Here is a 10,371-nt window from a genome sequence, read left to right on the forward strand (position 1 = left end):
CAGGGTCCTTAGGGTTGGAGCCAGATTCTGTCCTGACCCACCTGAACTCACTGTGAGGGCTGAAATTGCAGGTACATGGGGGTCATGCCTAGGAGCCTCTCTGGATCTTCCCGGGGTGCAGGCTGCTCTTAACCCCTGATGAGACCAGGTCTGGGGGAAACTAGCAGCCCAGGAGAGGCAGAGGCCCCCAAGGGATAGGGAAGGGACTAGAGTCCATTGGTCATGGGAGCAGGAATAACCCTCCTGGGGGCGTTGGTGGCTGAGACATCAGGCTGGACGTGGAGCAGAGGGCCACTGGGGCCACAGGTATATGCAAAGATGTTGGGATTCAGGGAGAAGACTCTCCACTTTGGGACTAGGCAAACTGGGTGGGGGACTATACAGGTGGAGGATCTCCGCATCAGGAAGGCATTAGACCAGGAGACAGGAGGCCTAGGTTCTAGTTCTGGCTGCTAAAGTCACTGAGTGACCTTTGGACAGGCCCCTGATAGTGTGGCTATTTCTGGCTCTATCATGGGGGAAGCTTAAGAGCTTCTCCTACATGCATAGCCTAGCCCAGGTCTGAGCTGAACCCTGGGGGCTCCCCTCAAGCCCCTGTGGCTCACCTCCTCTGCTGCTGCCTCCCTGGTCTCCCCCTTCCTGAATCTGAGGGCACACTAGTCACTCGTCCAGCCCTTCCCAGGCCCATCCCATCTGGTGAGCTCTCAGACCTACCTGTCCTTAGAGACATTGTTGGAAGCTGAACCAAGGATCCTCTCTGAAAAGCAAGTGTGGCTGATGACAACACAGAAGGCCATGGCAGCCCAGGGTCCCCAGTAGGGAGAATGGGTCAGTCTCCAAGTCCTAAGAGGAAGAGGGGGAGGGGCCAGAGCCAGCCCCTCAGGGCCCCTCAGGCCAGGATGACCAGGGCCTGAGGTCTGCACACCCAGACCAGGCAGGGCTGACTCAGGGGCCTAAAGGGAAGGAGGGAGCTTCTCCCAGAACTGTTGGAAAGAGAGAGGCAGGGACTAGGGGAAGTTTGAGTAGAGACAAGTCTAATACTGAGTCTCCCCAAGGGAAGAGAGCTCAGGACAGAGACACCACAGGCCACTTATCTCAAGAGCCTGAACCTCATCCTCTTGTCAGCCTTTAAGTCTCCATATCACAGAGTCTTGTGCCCCCTACTGCTGCCCTGACTCAGGCCCAGAACAACCCTTGTGCCCAACCTGGGAGAGACCTGGGCCATAGTCCCACCCTCCCCCCGCCAGATCCCAGATGTGTCTGTACAAGTATATGGCTTGAGGTTCTACACCCAGTGGACCCTGTGGGTAGCTTCTACCTGTCAGGCCAAGACACACAAAGATGGAGACAACAGCCCGAATCTCAGGACTGAGGACCCAACTGCCCCATATTCAGGGTGGGAGGGAGCAGAAGAGCTGGTGGGATCTGGGGTGAAGGAAGCAGGGGGCGGGGGTAAGCGACATTTCCCCGGAGACCTCAGGAAGGTCCATTCCTCCAGCAAAAAGCTCACCTGAAAACACCACAATATGGATGCCTTTGATCTTATTGGGGATGCTTGTGGGAGAACTCAAGTTTGCACACCAGTAGTATCCCAAGTCCTGTTCTTTGAACTTGGTTACGGTGATATTAAGGAAGCCAGAGTCCGGGTCATCCTAGATTATGTATCCAGTGTCCTGGGTCAGTGTCCTGGGCTTGGAAGTGGTGACTAACCTGACACATTTTTTTTACTTTCTCCTACACCAGTTTTTTAACCCATAAGGCTCTCCCTTGCGTGAGTACCAGCAGGTCACCAACACTGAACTCCCTGGCATTGCATGCTACACGTCCTCTGCCTCCAGTCTCTGCACCCAGGAACCCAGAGAGCAAGACTTTGAGTCCAGCTGAGGAACAGGGCCACCCACACCCAGAACCCGACCCCAGACAGCCAACCCACGGCCCCATCAGCATACATGTACCCTGCTCCACCCTTCGCATCTCTCCTCATCCCTTTTCCTCGCTCCCTTGCCTGTCCCCTCAAGCCACCTTCCTCCCGCTGCCTCTCGCCTGAGACCAGGACCAGCAGCAGGTGTGAGGCCTCCAGAGCCATAGTGACTTCTTCCTGTTCTGGGGTGTATGGAGTGGGAGTGTGGACTAATTCTGTCTGGTGGAAACACTGAGAAAGGAAAAGACCTAGACTGGGTTAATTGGAGGCCTGTGGGGTGGGTTCTCTGGGCAGAGGGAGGGTCGGGACCATGCTAGGGGAACCCCCAGCTGCTGGGAGAGTCTCTGGCCTACAGGGGTCTCAGCCCGACTCTTGCACAGCTCCCCAGCCCCACCCAAACCAGCATTTCCTCTCTCTTCTTTGTGCTGCGTCCTTGCGGAGCCCTTGGGATGAGGAATAGAAGATAAAGGACAGGCTGAAGGCAGGTGGGGGGTCTCAGGGAGCATGTAAGGCCTGACCAGCCCTTAGCCCCTCTGTTCCCCAGGGAGAGCATGACCTCATGGCCAGTGTTGTGCGTGATTGAAATGACCACACAGGCGCACCTCACTCCCTCCACTGCTGGCCAAGTGAGCCTGGGCACTATTCCATCCATTTCCTCACTGGGAATGATGGAACTGATGTCATCCTTAGAAAACTCTCAGATGAATTAAAATGGATGATGACTATAAAGCACCCAGGATATGCAGGACGCTGAGCTGATGCTGAGCTATTTGAGTAGACATAAGGTCAGACCACTCCTGGAATCAAATCAGAGCTGCTCCTGGTCAGCCCCTGGGAATTTGACACTGTTGTCTGTTGAGGGGGCTGGGAAGAAAGGAGCTCAGGCCCTCTCAGCTCTGACATCCTGGAATGCCAAGATCCCCTACCAGGGACCCCAGGATAGGGAGCACAGGCAGGAAACCCCAAAGGGAGGCACCTAGACAACTTGAAATCGATGGGAGAGAAGGCATAATATAGCCATTTTACAGACAGAAAAAGTGAGCTCTAGTCTACCCCAGGGCCCATTCTGGGAGAAGAGGTGTTACGGATGGAATCGTGTTGCCCAAAAAGTTATGTTCAAGTCCTACCCCCGTATCTGTGAATGTGATAGGTGGAATGAATCGGAAGGAAAATCATCACCCGGACCCTATTCCAAAGCACGAGATCCGAGAAGAACCACATCACCTCCTGTTTCCTGGCTGCCTTCTAGAGTTTACCCTCCCCAGTACACTTGCGCAGCCACCATCTTGCTGCCCAAATCACATATAAGCCCTGCCTCCCCGTAGCTTGGGGAGCTGGATCTGAGGAACTTCCTCCGGGCTCCTTACTCTGTGCATTGCAATGAAGCTACTTTCTCTTTCTCAAAGACCAGGAAAAAAACCCACTGCCATCTAGTCGACTCTATAGGACAGACAAGAACTGCCCCATAGAGTTTCCAAGGAGTGCCTTGTGGATTTGAACTGCCAACCTTTGGGTTAGCAGCCGTAGCTCTTAACCACTACACCACCAGGGTTTCCTCTCAAAGACTGGTATCCAGATAATTGGCAAGTCTGAGCATGCCAGACAAAGACTCATCTTTCTGTGTTCGGTAACTGGGCTACAGACAAAAAGGGACCCTCCCCAAGAGCCAATGCCTTGATTTGGACTTCTAGCTTCCAAAACTATGAGACAATGCATTTCTGTTCTTTAAAGCCACTCATTTGTGGTGTTTTTGTTACAGCAGCCCTAGATAACAAAGACAGATAGGCAAGGAGAAATGGAGCCCCTGGGAACACTGTCCTCAGCTTTTTGAGCTCCTTCTCTAGGCTCCCGTGAGGGTGCGGAGTGATGGACTTGGGGAAAGTTGCTGAGGCTTCCGAGTTCCTTGAGGGGCCTTCCGGAAGATGGGCAGAGGTGTCCAAGCCACCCAGAGCTCCGGACCCTTTAGCAGGACTTCTGGCTGTGCTCTGCCCTGATGGTGGCTTCTCTCTGCCATTTCTTGAGGACACTTCTGAAGGGGACCCAAATTTCACCACAGCTACCTGCCCCAAGCCCTCCTGGAAAAGTTCAACCTGATGTGGCCCCTCGGGAGCAGGCCAGCCCCACCCCCAAGGAGAAGTTCGAAGTTACAGATAGCCTCCCCTCCCTCCAGCTCCCATACCTGGACCTCCAGGTCCAAGCTGCCAGAGACTGAGGGTCCAGATGGTCCCAGCAGAGTCCTCACCTGGGGTGCCCGAGACCTCGACTCTATGGTGGCAAGGCCACAGTGCAGAGATAGGGCAGACCCTGCCCTTTGAGAGCTCACTGACCCCTGGTGAGAGAGGACCTGCTTGTGACACAGAAGATAACAATCCAGAGCCGACCACAGCCTGGAGGGACATAGAGTTAGCAGTATGTGGACAAGGGGTGACCTTGGGGGTCAGCAGGGAGGAGGTGTTCCTTCCCAGTGGTCTGCAGCAATCAGAAAAGGGGAAACTCAGTGGGAAAACAGTCGTTCTGTGCTCACACGCGGTGACACACCTCCATGGCAGCCTGGGCCAGGGTCACTGTTATGGATTGAATTGTGTCCCCCAAAAATATCTGTCAACTTGGCTAGGCCATGATTCCCAGTATTGTGTGAATTTTCCACCACTTTGTCATCTGATGTGATTTTCCTATGTGTTGTAAATCCTGTCTCTATGATGCAATGCGATGGGGTTAGCAGCAGTTATGTTAATGAGGCAAGACTCAATCTATAAGATTAGATTGTGTCTTGAGCCAATCTCTTTTGAGATATAAAAGAGAGGTGAGCAGAGAGACTGGGGGACCTCATACCACAAGATAGCAGCACCAGAAGCAGAGCACATCCCTTGGACCTCAGGTCCCTGGGCTGAGAAGCTCCTAGACCAGGGGAAGATTGATGACAAGGACTGCCCCCCAGAGCCAACAGAGAGGGAAAACGTTCCCCTGGAGCTCGTTGCCCTGAATTTGGACTTCTAGCTTACTAGACTGTGAGACAATAGACTTCCGTTTGTTAAAGCCATCCAATTGTGGTATTTCTGTTACAGCAGCACTAGATGATTAAGACAGCCACCTTCTTCTTTCTCAGGAAAGTTGTTGTTGTTATGTGCTGTTGAGTCGAATTCCAACTCATAGTGACCTTATATGACAGAGTAGAACTGCCCTCATAGGGTTTCCTAGGCTGAAGTCTTTATGGGAGCTGATGATCACCAGGTCTTTTCTCCCGTGGAGCCGCTGGTGGGTTCGAACAGCCAGCCTGTCAGTTAGCAGCCGAGCTCTTACCCATTATGCCACCAGGGCTCTTTTCCTCAGGGAGTACCCCCAATTTGGTGTAGAATTAAGTTTAGAAGCTGAGCTTAGCTGCAGGTGAAGAAACACCCCAAGAGCTCGCCTCTGCACCTGTGTGTGACTGGGTGAAAGCCTCTAGCACATCCCTGGTTTCCTGTCCTGTCTGTGGGCCAGACTTAGGTCAGACTTCAGCAGAAAAGGTGCAGATAGGAAGTCGGGAAGTCAGGAGGCCTGGTTTGGCATACTGCTGTCTCATGGTGCAACTCTGAGCAGGTTACTGCGGGGTCTGGGTCTCAGTTCCCTCCTCCGTGAAAGAGAAGAATAGCCCTCCCTCACCAACCTGTTGTGAGAAGAGATAGTGCGTGTGAATGTGCTTCATAAACTGTGAAATTGTGTAAGTGGGTGACTGCCTTCTCCCTAAATTTACCTCTAACTCTAAAACCCCATCCATCTTTCCCACCTTTGTCCCTTGGGCACCAATATCTCATATCCCTACCACGTCCTCCTCTGTCTATCCCCTTACCCTTTCTTATCCTCAGGTTCTGCTCACTACTGCTGTAAGGAGGGGACCTGCCCTGAGGCTGAGTGGACAGCAGGAGCCAGGAGTGGGCAAAGCAGAGGGCTTAAAATCTGGGCCTGGGTTCAAATTCCCATCCTACCCTTCTCTGAACACACTGAGAGTTCCCTGTGGTCATCAAAGGTCATAAAATGGAGTGACTAGCAGAACACACCCCAGATCCTAGGTGACTGAGGCCTAATGGCAGCCCAGCCTTGCAACAGATATTAGACGGCAGAACCCCTAGTGGCTGCAGCTGGAATTACTCACACACAGACACTTGGAAAAAAAAGAAATGTTGCCATGGAGTCTGTTTGACTCATGGTGATCCCATGTGTTTCACAGTAGAACTGTGCTCCATAAAGTTTCGGTGGTTGTAATCTTACGGGCAGCTGGGTGGTGCAAACAGCTAAGCATTTGATTACTAGCTGAAAGGTTGGTGGTTTGACTTAATGGCAACTAACAACAACAACAATTGTATGGAAGCAATTTGCCAGACCTTTCTTCCACAGCACCACTGGGTGGATTTGAAGTGCCAATCTTTTGGTTAGTAGCAGAGTGCAAACCATTTGTGCCACACACAGCTACACTGCTGTCCTAATTTCCCTCCTTCCGTCCTTCCCTTTCTCTCCTCCTCCTCTTCCTTCTTCTTCATCTCTATCTCTCTGACATCTTTTTTAAATTAAATCTTAAAAGTATTGACCTTCACTACATAAAGAGATGCTCGATTCTATCATGTATTTATGTATTAATAAAGAAAGATTTCTCAAGTGCCCACAGGTGCTGGGAGCTGGGGATGCAGAGAAGATGCTTAGTCCAGGCCCCTGTGCTCCCTTCTCCTCTCCCCTCCTGAAGCCATCCATCCTCTCTTGTCAATCCTTGCTCAGGGCTCTCTGCTCTCTTTGCTCCTGGCCCTCCTCTAACTGACCTTTGCCAGGGACACTCTCTGCATCTCTGTTCCTGGAACTGAATTGAATTTCCACCTCCTCTCTCCCCTTTTCGGCATTCACAAAACCTCCCAGGGTGGAGACACACCACTGACCCACCAGACAGGCCTGGGCGTGAAGTCTCTAACTACCCCTGGGGACCAGTGGGGCTTAGGGCTCCAGTCAGACCACTAAGAGCCCTCCTGGCCTTGTCAGTCACCTTCAGCCCGACCTTCCCTGGGGATGGAGGCAAGTCAGGACCCTGCAAAATAGAGTCAGTGCATCGAGTAAGAGAAAGAGGTGGGCAGTCCATTATCTGACCACAGTTTCCTCCGGCCTTCTCAGCTCCTCCCCTGTGGGGAGGTCATAGTAGAAAAGGGCAGCTGGGCGTGGGAGAGGCAGACCCCTCCTCAGAGCTCTGTGCTGGCGTGGGGCTGAACCCTCCAGGCGAGAGTCCCAACTACAGCTAGTTTCCAGCCTTCCCTGGGCCCCTGCCCTCCCTGGATCTCCCACTTCCCCGGCCTAAGCCTTAGCTTTTCTCGTTCTTTCTATCTCAGAGGTGCCGGGGGAGCTAAGCAGAATCAGGCCCAACTCCTGATTCCCAGCACACAGGGAAACGGCCACATGACTTGGGGATCCCTACTCTCACAACTGCTGCTGCTGCCGCTGTTCTCAGGTGAGCGGGAAGAGAGAGCAAGGGGAGGCACAGGAGGTGTCATGGGACTATTGGGACAGCTGGAGCCAGGAGCAGGGGGCTCTGGCCCGAGGGCTGATGGCGGGGCAAGTTCTGAGTGTGGCCCTGACCCCTGGCTTGTTTTCCAGGCTCCCCTAAGGTTGAGGAGCTTCAGCGCAGGGCAGGGCAGACACTCTCTGTGAGATGCAAGTACCCGACCAGGACCGGTGCCTACGAGAAGAAAAGCTTGTGTAAGGAAGTGTCAGCATATCAGTGTATCAGTTTAGTCTCTAGCTCCCAGCCCTGGACACTGGCTCAGACCTCTCGATTCTCAATCTGGGACAACCCTACTGATGGCTTCTTCACTGTCACCATGATCAGTCTGAGGGAGGAAGACTCAGGACACTACTCGTGTAGAACCTACCATGCTTCTGGAAAATCTGTCTTAAGGTCCACAAAGTTCTATCTGGTGGTGTTGACAGGTGAGCCCCTTCCCTATGGCCCTTGGGGGGAATGCCTCTCACTGATCTTGGAAACCAGGCCCCCTGAGTCCTGAGAAGGCTGTTGGGAGCATGTTCCCAGGGGACTGTCATATGTGTACACATATGCACCCACTTCACACACGGCCAGGCTCCATGATTTACAAGCCTTCAGCCAATGGCCTGCTCAAAGAAGCTCAAAGAGATCACTTGAGCATGCTGACCCGTCAGAGCCTAGGAGACCCAAGATTGCCTGACATCTTTGGAGAAGGCAGCTGTACCTGTCACATAGTGGATGTTCAGTAAATGTGTGTCAACTGGCTGTAATCCACCCCTGCCACGTGAAGCTGGTGACCCTAGTGGGCTTGATGGTATCTGGGTGAGGGCCTGCCCATCCCTCATGGTCCAGATCAGGGGTCAGTAAACTACAGCCTGAAGCTAAGAATGGTTTTTATGTTTTTAAATGGTGGTGAGATAATCAAAAGAAAATAACATTTCATAACATGTGAAAATTATAGGAAATTCAAATTTCAGTGTCTATAAATAAAGTTTTATTAGAACACTGCCACACCCATTCATTCACTTATTTTTTATGTTTTTATATAAAAGCCCCTTGTTTTGATTGTGTATTTGCTTCGTTAGCCAGTATATCTCAGCAAGTAATTCTTTGGGTTTTAGTACTTCATCATCAATTATAGCTGCAAAACTCACACTATATGAGTGTATTAGTTTTCTATTGCTACTGCAACAAATTACCACAAATTTATTATCTGTAGATCAGAAGTCTAGTACGGGGCTCACCAGACTAAAATCAGGGCGTTGGTGGGCTGTGTTCCTTTCTGGACCCTCTAGGGTAGGATACGCTTCCTGCTCATTCAGGTTGTTGGCAGAATTCAGTTTTGTAGGACTGAGATCCTGTTTTCTTACTGGCTATAAACTCTGGGCTATTCCCAGCTTCTAGAGGCCCCCACATTCTGTGGCTCATGACCCTCTCCCTCCATCTTCAAAGCCAGGAACAGTGTGTTATGTTGCATCTCTTTATGACTGCAGCCAGAATAGGTTTTCTGCTTTTAAAGATTCATGAGATTAGATTAGACCCACAGGGATAATCAGAGTCCCTGGATGGTGCAAATGGTTGAGCACTCAGATGCTAACTGGAAGGTTGGCAGTCCAAACCCACCCAGAGGCTCAGTAGGAGATAAGACCTGGCAATCTGCTTCCATAAAGATTATAGCTTAGGAAAGCCTATGGGGCAGTTCTACTCTGTCACATTGGGTTGCTATGAGTCGGAATCGACTCAGTGGCACAGAACAAAAACATCTTGATGTGGGCAGATTATCAATAATTCATGGACCAGCACTAGTCCATAGATTACAAGTTGAGAAGCACTGGTCTAGAATTTTCCCCAAGTGTCATGAGCTCTTCCCCCAAGTTGGGCACAGGGATTGTTCCTGGCCAGCATTTCAAGCAGCTGCGCGGAATGTATCCCTGTGGGACAAAATCATGTCCACATGCCCTTCCAGGGCAGCCCCTGGGCCTCAGGGTGCTCCACCCTGGAGCTCTCCCCTCCAGGTCTCTCCTAGCCCTCAGCTTCTTTCTTTCCCCCAGCTCTGGGAGAGGCTCCTCCTCTCTCAGACCCTCAGCTCGGTGTTCAGATCTATCCGAGGACACTGAGAGCCCCTACTTCCTCTCACAGCCTTGAGGCTGACCCCATTTTCTCTCCTATCTGCTCCCCCTCTAGCAGCGATTGTCTTTTCTTTGTCCTAATAGCTCCCACCATGACCTCCCCGTGGTCTCCACCAAGAGCTCTGAGCACAGGTAAGTCTGAGGTCTTAATGGGAAGGTGGTGCAGTAGGAATGGTGGGCAGACAACTCACGAGGTCTCAGAATCAAGAAGGGACACCAGAAAGGCATTTCCCAGGCTGTTGAGGGACTGGGGTCTACAGGGGGCCCCCAGGGCTCTGCCAAAGAACCAGGAGAGGCAGGACCAGCAGCCTTTAAAATTCCCTGTGAGGAAAGATTAGTCCAAAGGACTAATGGACCACAACTACCACGGCCTCCACCAGACTGAGTCCAGTACAACCAAATGGCGCCCGGCTACCACCACTGACTGCTCTGACAGAGATCATAACAGAGGGTCCCGGACAGAGCTGGAGAAAAATGTAGAACAAAATTCTAACTCACAAAAAAAGACCAGACTCACTGGCCTGACAGAGACTGGAGAAACCCCAAGAGTATGGGCCCCGGACACCCTTTTAGCTCGGTAATGAAGTCACTCCCTAGGTTTACCGTTCAGCCAAAGATTAGACAGCCTCATAAAACAAAACAAGACTAATGGGGCACAACAGCCCAGCGACAAGGACTAGAAGGCAGGAGGGGACAGGAAAGCTGGTAATAGGGAACCCAAGCTCAAGAAGGGAGAGTGCTGACATGTCGTGGGGTTGTTAACCAATGTCATAAAACAATATGTGTACTGTTTAATGAGAAACTATTTGTTCTGTAAACCTTCA

General features: G+C 51.7%; 1 protein-coding gene across 1 annotated transcript in view; it reads left to right on the forward strand.

Annotated features, from left to right (window-relative positions):
• The first annotated feature begins 7,333 nt into the window (after positions 1-7,333).
• NCR2 (natural cytotoxicity triggering receptor 2) overlaps positions 7,334-10,371 on the forward strand; it is a 14,981-nt gene continuing 11,943 nt past the window's right edge. The window contains 3 exon segments of the mRNA XM_023734115.1: positions 7,334-7,385; positions 7,532-7,864; positions 9,632-9,679. Of these exon segments, the coding sequence (XP_023589883.1) occupies positions 7,334-7,385; positions 7,532-7,864; positions 9,632-9,679 (433 nt within the window).

Source organism: Trichechus manatus, unplaced genomic scaffold, assembly GCF_000243295.1.
Source record: "Trichechus manatus latirostris isolate Lorelei unplaced genomic scaffold, TriManLat1.0 scaffold00065, whole genome shotgun sequence".
In the NCBI taxonomy this organism is placed as follows: Eukaryota; Metazoa; Chordata; class Mammalia; order Sirenia; family Trichechidae; genus Trichechus; species Trichechus manatus.